The sequence below is a fragment of the Pelecanus crispus genome, chromosome Z, assembly GCF_030463565.1.
Source record: "Pelecanus crispus isolate bPelCri1 chromosome Z, bPelCri1.pri, whole genome shotgun sequence".
Classification (NCBI taxonomy): domain Eukaryota; kingdom Metazoa; phylum Chordata; class Aves; order Pelecaniformes; family Pelecanidae; genus Pelecanus; species Pelecanus crispus.
This window is the reverse complement of record NC_134676.1, coordinates 44584773-44601504: the sequence shown is the minus strand read 5'-3', so window position 1 is coordinate 44601504 and position 16732 is coordinate 44584773. Positions and strand designations below refer to the sequence as shown.

The 16732-nt window shown below is 39.4% G+C and overlaps 1 protein-coding gene across 2 annotated transcripts in view; it reads right to left on the bottom strand.

Moving 5' to 3' along the window:
- NTRK2 (neurotrophic receptor tyrosine kinase 2) overlaps positions 1 to 16732 on the bottom strand; it is a 202823-nt gene that overhangs the window by 176691 nt on the left and 9400 nt on the right. For both annotated transcript variants that reach the window (XM_075725955.1, XM_075725956.1), the window contains exons 2-4: positions 8858 to 8932; positions 8551 to 8622; positions 1383 to 1451 (exon numbers count right to left, since the gene is read on the bottom strand). In XM_075725955.1, coding sequence (XP_075582070.1) covers positions 1383 to 1451; positions 8551 to 8622; positions 8858 to 8932 — 216 coding nt within the window. The remainder of the gene's footprint in view (positions 1 to 1382; positions 1452 to 8550; positions 8623 to 8857; positions 8933 to 16732) is intronic.

Genomic DNA, 16732 nt, shown 5'->3' with positions numbered 1-16732 from the left:
AAAAGAAGCTGTTCACCTGAGATGGAGAGATTCAAGAGTGGCTTGATTTGTGCTTTGGAATAAACCTGTTACTGGCAGCAGACAAACTCCAAGAAACTGTGAGCAGAGTACGCCTTCAACATTGCAGTCATTTCTTTTTTTGCATGCTTCCGAAGCCAGAGCATACCCACTCTTACATTTTGGCAACCCGAGGAGAGGGTCAAAGATGACTCCGTTTCTCCACTGACTGCTTAGAGAAACTGGGAGAAGCCCAAGCTTCACACTGTGCACTGGTCTGAGTCCTGTATCTATTTGTTTGAGGTCATGACAACTACAAAACATAGAACCTACAGCCAAGTACAGACTAACAATGGCTTTTTGGAAGGGACTTGATACAGTATATGAAGAAACAGGGAGTTCAGAACCAACAGATGTGTGCAGGGCATACAGCAATGGGAGTGCCTCTGCAACTAGCTAGTCTCTCCATCAGAGTGCTTGGTGACCACCAAGTTAGGACAGAAAATTCCAGTGAGCAACATTCCCTGGGTTGTAAAGAAAGTGATTATACCAACTTAATTATCAACAAAACATACCTAAGGGGAATAACCTCTGACTGTGGCACTGGGATTTGCTCATTTCATTTCTCACATGCTGAAGCTCAGCAGAAGAGGTGGAGGATTGCAAGGCTGGTGTTGCAATTCTTGGGCTGGCATTTTGGACAACTTCTGACCCTGCTCTGGGCTCCGGGAGAGCAATCTCCCTCTCCTCTGCAGCCCCAGCCCTCCCAAAGCTCCTGCAGGATCTCTGCAGTCCCACATATTAGCAAAGAATGCACCAGATGACCAAAATTTTGGAACATACACCAATACAGAAATTCTGCTTGATGGAGCAGAGGATAAAAATGTATTATTGAACAATCAACAAATACATGTTTACCAGTGCTTCATTACCAAATGATTATATAAAGCATAACGCAACTCAAAGAATTTGAGAAAATAAAAATATTCTTCAATAGCCAACCATAAGCATAGCAGCTGTGGGGCCAATATAAGAATATGAGAGGCTTCATTTGAAGATCTGTAGAAGGCTGTATTTTTACTAGCTCAAATATTTAATACAAACACCAGTAGTTTTGTGTGAGGTAATCTCACAATAAAATATTTTAAAGCTGAAAGGAAGAAGCTATTTTGACCTCTACATTGTTTCAAAAGATACACTTGACCTTCTTGAAGCCCTGGAATGAAAATCTCTCTGTATTTAAGTGTCCAGCATTGCTGCTTTCTTTGGATCAGAATTTCATTCCTAATCATTGATGGACCTCTACCTTCAACAGAACAAACTTGAAAGTCTTGTTCTTCCGTTCCAGCCAAAAATAGACTTTATTTTAAGAAATGACAACTTACAGATCAGACAAACCCAGATGGCGAAAAGGCTTCTTGGACAAACTTGAGAGCTTGTTTCTGGATAAATTGCTATGGGAAAAGAGAAAGATTGCATTAATTAGTATTGCTGCTTCTTATACTGAAAATACAGTTTTTGCCTCTTAAAAAAATTCAGAACTCAAACCAGCTCTAAAAAGCCCTTATTCCTTTGACTTCACTTGTAAAGAAATGGTGTTCAGTCTCATTTTATGGTTTGATGGGTTACAAGGGCTTGAATCCAGTCTGCATCTAAAGTCAAATACATTCAAAATCAAACTCAGCAGGGGTCAATATTTTCACTTTTAGCATTTCTGTTCATTGCAGGAAAGCAGCAGATTTAATTGTGTTTCAACAGTATTTTGTAAAGTCCAGGTGTTAATTACATGCTCAATTTATTCATAAGTGAAATGGGTGTATCCCTTTCTTTGATGCTGCACCAAACTCTGTACTCACATAAGCCCTCCTCACATGCTAGCACACATCCACATCAGAGCCTTTTAGTTATTCTTCTCAAATTGCATGTACAATATGCACCCACATGGAAGATCAAAAGGAAAACTGTAAAATGCCTATATTGGACTTTTTTATGTCAATTAAGCATTTACGGTTTCCAGTGGTAATTAAGTGAAAGGTCCTCTCCCATTATTCAGAGCAAAGACATGTTCATCTGAATCAGGAATACTCCTCCCCTCCCAGGCTTACAAAATTGCTTTCTCCACCTGAAAGCAAAATAATGGACTTTTTCTACAGTCTTATCAGTCCACCAATTAAAGGCAGTGAGAGCAGTAAACTGTACAACTGCCAGCAGTACAATGCAAATCAGTGTTATGAGCCAAAGTACCATGAGTTTTATGTGGTATTATAAAGGCGCCATAGGGGCTCCATAGTTAAAGTTGCATTGTATTTAAAACCATTTAAAACCAAGGGATTAAACCTCCTTTTTCTTCCCCTAAGGAACACAGTGTTTACTTCCCAAACTTTCAGTCCTTGATCTCTGAGTACAAGATAATTTTCAGAGAGATTACAGGTTGGATCTTCTACAAACGTTTAGAACAGAATCTTTAAGAGATTTTATTTACTGTATTTCCTCGTTGATTCCTTCTGACAAACAACAGCCTGAAGTTTATGAAGTAACTAGTCCTCATGTGTGAGAATAAAACAGATCAGCTACTATTTCATTAGGCAGGTGAACTGGACTGCCCTATGGCAGATGCTGGTGGAAACGTCTCATGGACCCTGGTGGGATATATCAAAAATAACATACAGTTTGCACATAGGAGAGAAGACGTGTTTAAGTAAAAACTGCCAGTATGATTTTTCCCTAATATGGATAAGCCATATGTTGGGAAGTTGAAAGAAAGAAGTTGGAGCCTCATATGGATTTGGGCTTTTGTCTCCAGCACCGAGGCAATGTGAAGCACATCAAGCCCCATCCTTCCACGGGCAACTCTTCACTTGCCATGCAGGAGAACCCCTCCAGTTCTGACACTGCCAAGCAGCACATGCGATGCCCCTGTGGTGTTACCAAAGAAGGCATGCACCTGCTTCCTCTACATGCGCAGCAACTAAATCCTACCTTTCCCAAAGGACAACCAGATACAGAGTGGGTTTTACCTCCAGACAGGTGTCCATGCCACTCACTACTCTACTGGGAAGTAACATACTCCAGGTCGTGTGATGACCAGGTTTGACTCCTGGTTTCCACACAGCAGAGGACCCTGCTCTTCTGTATCAGGAGGACTCCCTAACCACCAGACAACGGGTTCTTCATGGAAGTCTCTGTCCAGCTGAAACCATTTCATTTTCTGTGATCTTCCCTGGCACCCTAATGGGAGAGCTAGGCTCAAGCTCTGATTCCAGACCAAGGCAAATCAAAGGGGATTTGAAACCCTCTACCACTACCACCACCACCTTCTAAATACCGAAGTATCACAATACAAATCTGAAAATGGGCCACAACCATCTTACGTAAGAGCCCCAGCCATCCTCTGAGATAGTTTTTCTTTTTTCTTTTAAGAAAATAACACCTTAAAAATAAAATTTTAAAAAATATCTTAAAAGCATAAGGACTGATTTTGGGAGAGGGTTTGCTGTTAGCAATGCAGCATGAACATAACAGCCCACCTACTTAACAGGCAGGACTGAAGTACCGTCTTTTCTAAAAATCTCCTCCTGGCTGCTTACATGTTTCCTTACCCCACTTACTCATGGTCATCTAACTCATCCCATCTCTTTGTGAGGTGCTGAGCTGCCTGCTTCAGAGCTATGAACTCAGACAGCAGACTGTGAGTATCAGGTGCTACCATAGCTGTATCTTCTTGTCACTTAGCCTCAGGCCAGTCATTGCTTTTGGAGGATTATTGCAAACCTTTAGGCAGAAGAATAGCCCTTACTTGCTTAGATTCATGAGCCAGACTTGCTGTCCAAATATCACCAGGTATGTTACTTTCTGAACGTTTTGTGCAGGTACCAATGACTCCATGTGAGCCAGTGAGAAAATGGGACTGATAATTTAAGTAAAACTATCAAACGAATAAAAAGTCATTATTTTGTTTTTAATAACTCCGGTTTTGAAAAACCAAAACCACCTTGATATCTTTAATTGTCTTTTCAGATTTTACCAGTTGTGCTCAATACACACCAGGAAAAGGAAGTAAGAGCGGTAAGAAAAGTAAAAAAAAAATTCCTGTGCCTATATTCTTGATCATCAGTTGAAACATTTAGTGCTTCCAAGACTGCAGCCTTTTCTCCCATGTAGTTTAGTGCTTTAAGGTTTTTCAAGTTGACAAGTAATTCAATAGAAATTTTTCAGACCACTGTTACAGATTTATCACCTTAAATGATACTTTGACAGTAAATTTAATGTTATATATATTTTTCATAAACTGAGCACTTTATATTGATTATAGAGATGCCTGCTGCGGTCTCTTTAATTCATGTTAAGTGAAAAAATCACTACCAGGCTTATTATAGAGTAGTTAAGGACCACACTTCCACTTCCATGAAAAGAGAATATAAATTAGTTCCCCAATTCAACTACACACAAAAAGATCATGGTGAGCAGCCCAAAGAAGATCCATCTGGGGTTCTAAAGCCTTTTTTCTTAAAAAAGTCAGGAGTACAGAGCCTCCAAAGCTATACCTAAGGAGAGGACCCAAATCCAGCCAAAAGCGCGCCTGTATTTTATACACAAGCATCAAGCTCACTTTAAACTTCCTAGCTCTCATTCAGCTAAAAGCAAACCTGTGGCAATGTGAGGAGTGCAAAAGCAGCCTGAGAAGCTGCACAAATATTCACACAGCTAGCAACACAGGCACAGCTCTACTGCCTACAGCAGTCCTGGCAAGGGGAGGCAAGAAGGAAGAGGAGGGAACAGATCTAAAGAGAATTGGGGGGAAGAGGTGAAGAAATGGCCATTTTGCTACGCTCAGACTCCCTCCACAGGCAACTGCCTGCTCTGCCTATGGCTGGAGCCAGCCCTGTCTTCAAGCAAGGGAAAATCTGCAGCAAGATCTCAAATGGTTTCATTTCACTGCCTTACCTACACCTGAACATCACAGAGACAGAAACACATTTTAATACCTAGAGCTGTATATATACTACACTCACAAATCTATGATTCAGCAATGCAAGTATACACAGCCTGGAATGTAACAATAGCTATTTTTTAACATTTTTGGAAATATGTACTTGCTGTGAAATGTATTTTATGTTTAAAGGTACTGACAGTACACCATGCATGTTTATTACACAGGTCCATTCGAATTACTGTTAGCAGCAGATAAGTTTATAAATGACAGCACTACTAAACTGGGACTGTTTAATAGCTTGTTAAATGCAACTGTTGACTAATTTGAGTCTAAGGTCAATGAGAATACCAGAATTAGATGAGCAAGGCTATTAACTACATTTAAGTAATACCTATTAGGGCATTTATTTTCCTGTTGTTTATGTTATTACTCAAATCTCATCATACATAATTCTAGAAAGATATCTGGACTACAGAAGTTTGGCTGAGAAAATAAGGTAATGACAAAAAAGGGCTTAAGGAAATGTGTGTTAATAAGTTCCTTATAATCTGGTATTCTCATATGATTCATAAAATAAATACTACATTCATATAATAAAGCTCCTTAACTACATCAAAAGATTTTTCATAGAAGAAAAAGAAAACTGTAATAGTATCACTAGCAAAATTAAAGCTTATACGCTTACATCAGTCTTCAGAAAAGTGTCTAAGTTTTTGTTTTCTTTATGGGGTAGTAACAAACTCTTGTTTCAAAATAAAATGCAAGACTTCTCAAAGACCTGTACTCAGAGGTTACTCTTGAAAAGTGAAATTATTTCAACTCTTAATAGTTTTCACTGTCCCAGCCACAACAGGGTCTGCACTTCATTCCCAGTGCAGTCAACAGGAGTTTTATTGCTGATGACAAGAAGCACTGATTCACTGGGGCTTTCAGAAACATTTTAGTGTGCATCAAGACTTCCTAGAGAAAACAAACAAATGCATTTTTTGCAGGGATAATAGATCGGCCTCAGCAAAAAATGCCTCCATACTTACTGCTTTGTCATGTGCATATAGAGCAGGTGGTGCCATTTAATATTTTCCTTCTTATCTAGGCTTACCCTGTGCCTGCTAACATTACTAAATGCCCACCAAAAGAAAACACATTATGAGACTGGATAAGCTCCTGATTCATAACGTAAGTATTCTGGATCAGGATTCCATGTACATCAACCAAACAGATGTCAGTCAGCCTAATTTGTTTCTAACAAGCAGCTTCATGAACTACAGATCTAGTAAAGCCTGCTTACCAACAGATACATATTCCGCATTTGACTGCATGCTCCATCTGAAGCTCTGCCTGTGGCTCAAGTATTTTAAAGACATCTTGTCCACATGGATTCTGTAGTGCCTTGCAGGTCATACCTGCACAATGATACTTTTCCCTTAAGTGGGAACTGTAATATGGTCTCCCTGTTCTGTGGAATGGTCATTTTCAGAAAACCTGTTTACCTGTATAAGTTTTGGTTAGTAGCAACCACTGGGGACAGAGACACTTTGTGACTGCATGAACCCCACTTCCCTAAGGAAACAGGGAAAAAAGCCTATCAAGAGGATCCCAACAATTGTCTCAGTTACCTTTTGCAGTGCCTACTTGCCCATACAGCTGGGACGGTCTTCCAAGCATCTATTTACCTTGCTCCAAATTAAACTCATTCTTTCTCACTCTGTTCTCATGGTCACAGAGAGAACTGATTGCTTTCCTCATCATAATTGTTCTTCTTTTAAAGATAAGAAGATGTATGTTGCTTTTCCGTCTTCTCTTTAATGGACTGAACATACTTAGCCTCTGAGTCCCCTTAAATTATTTGCTTTACAAGCTCCTTATAGCTCTGTTGCTCTTCTCTGTAGTATCTTTCAAGACGGGTAGATTCAGTGTCCTAATCCATATACAGTATTCCGACAGATGCCTTCCCAGCAGCTAAGGTAACTGGGAAAATATGTAAAAATCTAACACAAAATTCCTTTTGATTCCAGACTGAATTTGCTTTGTTCTACCACATTACACTGAGATTCCGTCCCAGCACAGCCACTAAATCTTCCTCTGAAAATGCACCTCTCAGCCAGTAAGTTCTTACTGCGCATTTCCACAGCCAGTGCATATGCACTTGGCTTTATGGAATTTCATTTTTACAACCATTACAACTGAACAATTTTACACAGGTAAACACACAAATTCACTCTAGAAGATCTATCACCAGCTGATTATAGTAAAAGCTATTGACTTTAATTAATGACTATATGAAGTAATATGCAAGCCTCATAGGCCAACAAGATCTGGTTCACACTCCTCCAGTGACTGTTCTGCATTAAGGACAGCGGTTACTGTTTAGGCAGATACAGACATTCACCATCTACTTCCTTACATGAATCAATTGACATTCTTTGGAAAACACAGGTGCAGAAAGTGATTCCATTTCATTAGCAAAGCAATCAGCCCTGTGCTCAGTTCAACAGTTCTTCCATATCACAAGGAAGTATCTTACAAGCCCGAGGTTTGGTCTTATGTATTCCCGATCTCATTAGGACTTTAACAAAAGCAAGGGGTTAAGTGAAGTGCTAAATATATCTAACAAAGATGGATGGACTGAAACACACACTTGAATACTTGGCTAAAACAGGGTACCTGTTAGGAACTGAGTCTCTCACATAATCGCAGTGTTTTGTAGGACTAGATCCACCGTTTTCCATGTAAGTAGCAAAGTGAGCTATTCCATGTCTGTCCCACCAAAAGGGACTACAGTCCTTCAGGGACATGTACTTATACTAAAAAGAAACAAAGTTTTTCATTCTAGCTGATCATTTTTCTCTGTACTTTTATAAAGAACTTTGATCAGTTCAGCCTTTTCTAAATCTAAAGTGTAAGTAATCTAGAAAAACACAGTCAAAAAGCTGCATAGGCACCAACTCTGCTTCCTGAAGTTCATGAACCACAAATTGCATTTATGTGTGAAAGTAACCTCATTCCTATATTCTGCTTTGGGTGCATTAGTTCAGATCTTGAGTGATCTTCCAGAGTGAATCTTCTGACCATCCCCCCTTACAGGACTTAAGTTCACAGTCATGCCACAGTCTCTGGGCACGCACACTGGTCAAATTACATTAGATGTGCTCCACGTATACACTACTGCACTGCAGCTGATAAAACATGTTCAGCCCGTTGAATCAGACTGGAGCTAGTCAAACCCATGTCACTGAGTGTGATGCATAGTCTGGACATCAGAACCTCGGCACCAGCTCACTTAGCTGAGAGAGGCAATCTTTGTGCTACACTACTTACCACAAAAGACACAGCCAGAGCCATTGTTAGAGACAGGATAATGAACTGGATAGTCTTTTTACTGTGCCACGTTATGTTCTTATGATCCACCAGTTCCTTACCGTACATGTCCTATTTTATGCCAGTTCCTTACCGTAAATATCTTATTTAGGGTCTATTAATGACAGAAGACCATTATAAGTCTGTCTTGTGAAAACATCTTTTATGAAGGAAATGGTGAAAGAGAGAAATAAATTAACAATTAAATAAATTAACATGAGTTGGCAGTTTTGACTAAGAAGGCAGATGCTATCCTTACTCACATGTATTGTAGGTTGACGTTTTTCACAAATGCCTGACGGGACACAAATCTTAAGCCTGAATCCACCACAGTCCTGTGAAAATACATAAAACCGTTAGAATATTTAATTTAAAATATAATGGAAAGCATAACGATAATAATGGTTAAAATAAGAATGTGGATGAAACCTCAGCAAGGCTGAACCTCAAGATCTACAACTGTCCTCTATAACACAAAGTTAGGCCTACACTCTGATGAGGTCTCTATATACTTCTATAAAAGAAATAAAGAAAAAATAGCTTTATAAAATATGCATCCTATATACTCACAGATTTTTAAGTCCAACATAAAATCCAACTTCATTGTCGTTGATACTTTCTAATTTTCGCTGGTTTGCGATGTAACTGTTGAAAAAGCAAGACAGAAAAAAATATGAAAGTGGATCCTTCCATGGCTTTGACTGTTCAGAGATAAAGCACTGATGTCTGAAAGTCAGAAGTGACTGCTGTCCTATCACAATTAACGCTAAGATCTAGTTAGAGCATCTGCAGAGCAAAAGTGCTCCTTAAAATCTTCCCCATCATTTAAATGGTACTTTGTGGGACAGGGCTGGAGGAGAAATACTTGTTTTACACAGGGGAAATGAAGCCTTGTTCATCAGAGAAGCAAGTCACCCTGAAGGCACAGTAAATAAAGCTGCATTCAGTGTCACCTTTTTCCAGGACACACCTCTCTACCTCATGGATTTCACAACAGCAAAAGGGCCAACTTTAATGCTGGCAGTGGAGTTACTCCCACTTACTGAGGGGGGGATTGGACTGCCCTAGTCTTTTATCTCATGTTGTTAACTTAATCACTTTTTCAACTGATTTTCTCCCTGCCACAAAGTAGTTTCAGTTCTATTTACAAGGTATGGCAATAAGAAAACTGAGGAAAGGAAGGCTGTACTTCATGATGTTACATACACAAGTGGAAATTAAGGGAAGAGAAACTGTCATAGTAGACCAAAGCACTGAGTCCACTCACATACCACAAATATCTGCCTGAACCCCAAAAGGATGTGGGCATGCAAGCCGGTCCTTTGTATTATCATCATGTGAGATCTATGAATAACCAGTGACATCCTACAGACTGGAAATTAAAATGTTTTACAGATAATTCATGGGATGATATATAATTTGTTACCTCTTCTGCAGCAAGAAAAAAAGTTTCACAAAAGTAAATCATGCAGTCTAGGAAGAAACAATCAGTGGAAACGGCAATTCAACTGACATTATCAGCAGAAAAGTAAGCCTGACGTAAGAGATGCCTTACTAAAGAGTCCATGCATTTCAAAAGAGAACCCCAGTCCCAGAAAAACTTAAACAGAGATGGACCTGTATTTTCATGAGCATCCAAAACTAACCAAAGCTGCAGGCTTCCCTAAAAAGAAAGAGACTTTTTTTGCTAGACTAAAATTTGTCTTCATTTTAAGCATTTTTTTTTATTTGAAGGGAATTCTGGTGAATTGGAAAGGTGTATTGCTTTCCCAAAGGCAACCCATCTACCTCAGCTGGTGTGTTAGAGAAATTCACTGTATGCCCACATCCCAACAGTCGCTTAAGAATCCCAAAAGTTGGGCTGGGCTGTCCTCCAAAGCTGCAAAGCTGACTTGGGCTATGCTCTTGCCAAGTACCAGGAAAAGCAAAAAGTTCCCCCAATGGGATTCATTGTCCCTTGGGAAAAAGAAGTTTAGTAAAAAGACAATGCATGACTCCAGACAAAACACATTACTACAGCATCATACGACACTGACTGCTCTGCAGGACTTCTTAGGATAAGATTAACACATTACAAGCTAATAGAGTCCTTCATATTTTGTTATTCCTTCCTTGGATTATTTAAGGCAATCTGATTTACTCTCTTGGGGCTTATGAACCTATTTTTTTGTTTGTTGGTTGGTAAATTTACATGTTTTGCCAAGTAAAAGCAATGAAGTAGTTTTTATAAAAGACTATCAATTCTTCCACCTGAGAGTCCTGCAAGTGAATGATCATACTTCCTCTGAACCTGCCCTGAAGAACTCATGATTTAATTATCACCTTCTCTGTCACTTGGACCTCATTATGCTGAAATAAAGTTATGAAAGAGGTATCAAAGTTACCTTCCTCATCCTGCCCTCAGTGTGCAACCAACTAGAATCCTGTCAAGACCAGACAGAGACAGGGAAAACACAGAAGAGCAGGAATCGAGGAAAAAGGACAGAGAAACACAGAGGGAGAAGAGACTCAGAAGAGTAAAAGAAAAGAAACTGAGCAACCATTTGTACTAGCTGAAGATTAAGCCATCAAAAAACCGCTGACGAACACTGCCAGAATGCAAATCCATCGCGTAAAACGCACTTATCACCCATCCAAATCTGACACTGCAATTTTAATCATAAAAACATTTAACCAGAACCTCCCACTACAAGAAGCTCCAGACCCTGACATAACTTACAGTGTCGCACAGAAATATGTTAGTGTATTACATCTTGTGGTGAGCCTCAGCCAGTGTAAAACAGCTCAGCTCTGCTGAAGTCAATGAAGCTACCACAATTTACATCAGACAAAGATCTGAGTGTGAGCACACAATCTATATAAAAAGATCAGCGTTGGTCCATTAGGGAACAAACCAAAAGGATGATATTTGGGAATAAGAAGCAGCAAGAATTTATGATCTTTTCTTTCCTTCTCCTACTGCATCCCTGAAAAGAAAAGGGGGGGGCATACCTTACTCTGAGCTGATATTAGTCTCTTTATGGTGAATGATTTATGATTCCGGTTCCTAACTGAAAGAACCAAAAGAAACCACTGATTTTCCATAACCACACTTCAACTAGGGACTCAGAAGAAATTCTGACTAAGTGCAACTAACTCAAAATGATCACTCATAACTGCTCTGCAATACATTTGTAAAAACACTCTCAGTACAGAACATGACAGTAAAGCAAATTTCACGCAGTTGGAAATCCTTGAAGAAAGAGGGGACAGATGTAATTCACCATAAGCAGGTCACGTCCTCTTACGCTTCCTTACTTGCTTAACAAGTCTGTTTTAAGTTAAGCCTTTGCAGCTATTTCATAGCAGTGAGAAATACAGGAGTACGATGACTGTAGCTGTACACGGTAAGGGGAAGTTGTTCTTCTGTTTAATTTAGAGGAAGGTTTGAAATAAAACCTATCCCTAAATGAAGTCTATTTTTACCTTCTTCACAACTACTCTACCTTGATGTTACTTATCATCAAACATTAATACTCTAAAAGCTCTGACTTGCAGTGGGTGACGCTGAGAAATGTAATTTGCTTGCCTGCCCTTAAGAATATCCACCCTGTTCTTTAACTGAACGTTTTTGTTGTAGCACAGAAGAAAAACATCCTGACTCATGGCTGGCTGAAGTCACGTGAGGAGCTTGGAAGCACACCGCAGCAAAGCATAGCACCACCAAAACCTGGCTGGGTAGTACCCAGCCGGATCACACTTATCAGCTCACAAATACCAATTGCTGCCTCTAAACCAAACCCTCAGCGGCCTAAAATACTGTTCGCTTGATTGTACTATAGCATTCTGCCTCTCCTTCAATGAGTCATCAGTAAACAGTATTTGTTTTCAGGCCTTTAATTTCATCTCCCCTTTGTAAACTACTGGTTAATTCCAATAAAGGCATTCAGAATCACACACCTACTGACTGCACCTTGCAACCTAGAATAACACATTCATCTCAGCACACTTCAGAAGCTATTGGATAATGTCACACACTCATACTTCACCACTTCTGTAATGTTCTGGAAAGGATATTTTTAAATCCTACCGTAAAAGAGTTAATTCCTCCAAATAAGTTCTCCTTTAAGTGGGTGGTCTTCACTTCTGCTCATTACATATGTGAAAGACTATGGATACAGTCTTTATAATGTCAGTGAAGCAACCTCTGAACTGCAAGAGCATGAAGAGAAAGCAGGTTCTGGTCTTTAAAGCGGTCTAGATTATTTTCTGCCTCAATAGCTCAAAAAAGGATTTCACTCTAACTTTCAAATCTTTTCCTTAACCTGAAAAAAAATGGGCAGCACAAGTATGCCTTCCTAACTTATCTGATTTACTCTATTTCCTCTGGATTAATGTATGTTAAGGCATACTAGTCCATTTGGAGCTATAAGGACATGCTGGAAAACTAGCGCACGCTAGTCTTAACAACATAGATGCAAGCAAGTAACACTGTAATTCAGCTCCAGAAGTACTTCTGTTGCCAGAAAACTCCCTTTATGGGAAACATATTTTCTAAACACTCCAAAAAATAAATCAATTATATGTTTAGCTCTAGTTCGTACAGATGGGAAAAAAGTTTTTAAAATTAATAAACATTCCCTGGTGAAATGTTTCTTAATTTTGGGACAACTTTATACTCCAAGTTATTTTTTTCATTAAATCTTCAGGGAAAAAGGCAGCACACTCCAGACATTGAACTGTCAGTAGATGAATTGCCATTTAATGACAGGTCATACATGTCCCTAGTCTACACTACTGTGAGAGCTGTATGGTAACATGGACAATGAAACACTGCAAAGTTCCCTAGTGCTGTATTTTCTTACAAACTCAAGTGTCAGACCAAGTTCATCAAAAGGTATGCTAAAACTTAGGGACATTTTCAGCACACCTGGGCTGATTTATGGTTATGCGTCAAAATCATGCAACATTTGTAAGCTTGACACAATACTTGATGAAACTTGGCAGATTCAAATGGGTTTCCTTCGCAGCCCCCCTCTGAAACCAAATTTAAAATAATGCTCGAGGGGTGTGAACTCACATAGTTTTAAAATGAAGCATAGAGCTACACAATGTTGCATATCAGGAATGCCAGGTTTCAGACAGATGTAGGGACCAATGATATAATCTCTGCTCAACCAAGAAATCTTTCTACATAGGACCAAGCTCCCCCTAGGAAGGAACCTCTAACAGCAAGCAATGAGCACGATATAGACACCTACAAGCGAGAAGTTCTCTACAGATATGCAGGCTTATTCCAATTATTTTATGCTATTTTGCTGTCTCCATCTGGTACCATCAGTGCCAGACTCATAAGGCCAACCTCAAGAAACAGAATTTCTATTGCTAAAAGAGCATGCTGTAACTCAGGAAAGAGGCAGTGGGTCGAGTTAGTCCACTGTAGACTTACCTAGCATTCAGCAATTTTACAAACAGGTGCTTGATTCGTTGGCTGTCTGGTTTCTCCTGACAAATTCTGAGCAAGTGCTGTGGTGGTATTTTTTTTTAAACTGTGAATCACTCTGTATTTCACAAAGAGTGAAAAATGGTTTGCAACTATCACAGGCTCCTTAAGTCATCCTTTAGGGGTTTTTTCTCTCCCATTTAGAGTATTTAACCATGAGTCACAGAAGAATACAGGAGGTAGCTCGCCACGTGCCAGTACAGCAGCCCTGGAGCTGACATAATTAACTCTGGGATCTTTCTTTACAGCCACAGGCACGCCTATTTTTTGAGCAAATCCTTCACTACACATAACCCACATCAGGTACACACTGTTCAGGGCGATCTGGAACTCAGCATCTCACAGCCAAGATCACAGATCACTGTTACCTTCAAGAATTCCCTGTTCTTGATGTGTGGTTGCATCAACTGCCAGGAGATGGCAGGGCTCAGACATTCTGCTCCGTGCCAATATACTATGATTATCCAGTTAGTAGTATCCAATTAGTAGTACACAATTGCCATCGGGCATTGCTTCTCCAAAGCTGTCATCCTGAACAATGAGCACCAACCCACCATCTTAAAGCAGGAGAAAGCAGGAATTCAGTGGAGATCCCAATCTTGTTTTGGTACTGCAAGAGCAAATCCATACTCTTGCTTACGACTACAAGTCCCTGCAAAATGGAAAGTCCACGGTTTGCCAGCCAACCTTAGTTCCCTCTTTACAGTGTGCAAACATGAAGGCAAAAGTAAAAATAAATGAATATGCCTGCAATGCAGAGTTTAAGGAAACAGTTGCTATATTTAGAGGCAGGGGAAATGAAACGTAATGCACCCTTGGGCTTACTTATGTTTCTTTTTTGGCTTCAAGGTGTTTGTTCTGTTCTCTTCAAATAGCAGACTACCAAATCAAGTAAACTTCCAAGACGTTTCATGTAGCTTTCCAGATTTAAGATTCACGCCCTTGATGAGCTCCACCTTCAGAATTACTTTCCCCAAAATGCACGCAAAGCTTCTTTAACTATTTTCTCCATTCAGAGACCTGGCCTCCCCCTTGAGGTCCATGAATTTCGTACATTTGATATTTCACCAAGATACCAATTTTTGACATTTCTCCAGAGGACAGTTGACAGCTACAGTCTAGCTTTTCCTTAGCAAAGATGTTTTGGAAATGTTGATATTCCTTGATATAGTGAGAAAAAAGTATCAGTGGGCCAGACAATAACCTATTTATTCAAAAAGATATGTCTTAATCACTGACCTTACTCTTATCTACAAAACATGTTTCATTTACTGTGTATGAAATCATCTCTGCAGACTGTTAGGAAGAGGCTTAAACTCCTGTACAGTCAGTCCCTTTACAACATATACACTAAAAATGACACATTAAATAACATACAAAAGGAGAGTAGTGAATGTGGCTTTTCATTAATTCTCGACAGAAAGCAGACGTAAGACTAATCTTTTTTTTATTATCATTTGGCTTGCAAGGAAGAAAGGGCATCTCAAAGGAATAAATAAATATAAACAAATATATGTGACATTTCTTTCTCCTACAGAACCACCTAGCATGGTGACTCTTCGAAGACTGGTAACACAACCACTCTCTTTTTCAGCACTTGCATATACCACCTCTGTAGCTGTCACTGGCCTTGATGCAAACAAGAATGGCAAAACATCAGTTCCATAACAGTACAGTAAGATTGCTCCTAACCATCCTTTATATGCATCTTTTTAGGTCCCTCAGTGAATCAAAACATTAAAGCATCTTGGTTGATGCCAAAACCTTTGATTCTCTTCTTTCCAGGCGCCTGTGCTCAGGCAGTGACTTTGTGGAAGGGATGTCTTAACTGAGTTAGCACATCCTTCAGAGTTAGATAAGCACTTGTTGACATAAATAAGTATGCTTCACAACATTTTAAATCTTTTTCCTATCTCCAGGTTTTGACATGTTCAATATTCCCTGACTCTTTGATTCAACGTAAGAACCCTCTGAGGTCAGTCTTCCCCCCACATATATTATTTCCACTGTTTGACATTAATACGTAGCTTTATTCAGTTTTAAATAACAAGCTCTTGGAATGTCAAGCACTCTGTTCAATCTGCTCTGATATTCACTGGATCATTAAGACATATGTCCATACCTGCTATACTGTCCACTGTCTCATTCACTGCATGCAATACACCTCATGCCAAATACAGATCAAAAGGTAGTACTTTCACATGATGAAGTGCAAAACTTGAAGCCATCTATCCAGGAAAATCCATCTATATCCTGTTAATGCGTGAAATTTGCTGAATAATTTGACTCCTGACATCTGAAACAATATTCCCCTTTCCATAAGCCAGCAAAAATTTTCTTTCAGAAAGTCTTGAGAGTCTACACATAGTCATAATCTTTACCCTTTTTCTCTGCAATTATTACATAGAGAACCCAATTGGCAGATGTTTTTCCATTCTTCAAATGATACCATCTGCTGCCATGGTTCACAACTGATTTCGTAGCCTCTTTCCCAAGACCTGTGAAACATCTTGTATAGCCCTGATCACAGATCTGTGTCTTCTCCAAGCTGTATCTTGCCTTTTAAGGGGAGACATACGTGAATGCATCTTCACATTATGTTACCAAAGCATTCCAAAAGGGTTACAAGTTATCTTTTTGACTTTCCATAGTATTGACTCTCTTAATGTTTACCTCACTCTTCTAGGCCCGGAACAGGTTGCCACCTTCTGTATGTCAACACTAATCTTACTATTTATAACCAATGCATTTTTCAGAGACCATTTCAACAGCATTAAAATTGCTTCTTTCCTAAAGGCTTTCAGAGGCACTCTTCACTCTTCCACATTTATGTGCTCTTCACAGTTCCCTATTTCACTTTCTTTTATCACATTTATTTCCATTCTGTTCTCTGTCCTGTACAGTCCATTTCTCCGCATTTTAATTGGCCAATCTTTTGAATTTATAGCTTCTTCCATTAGCAT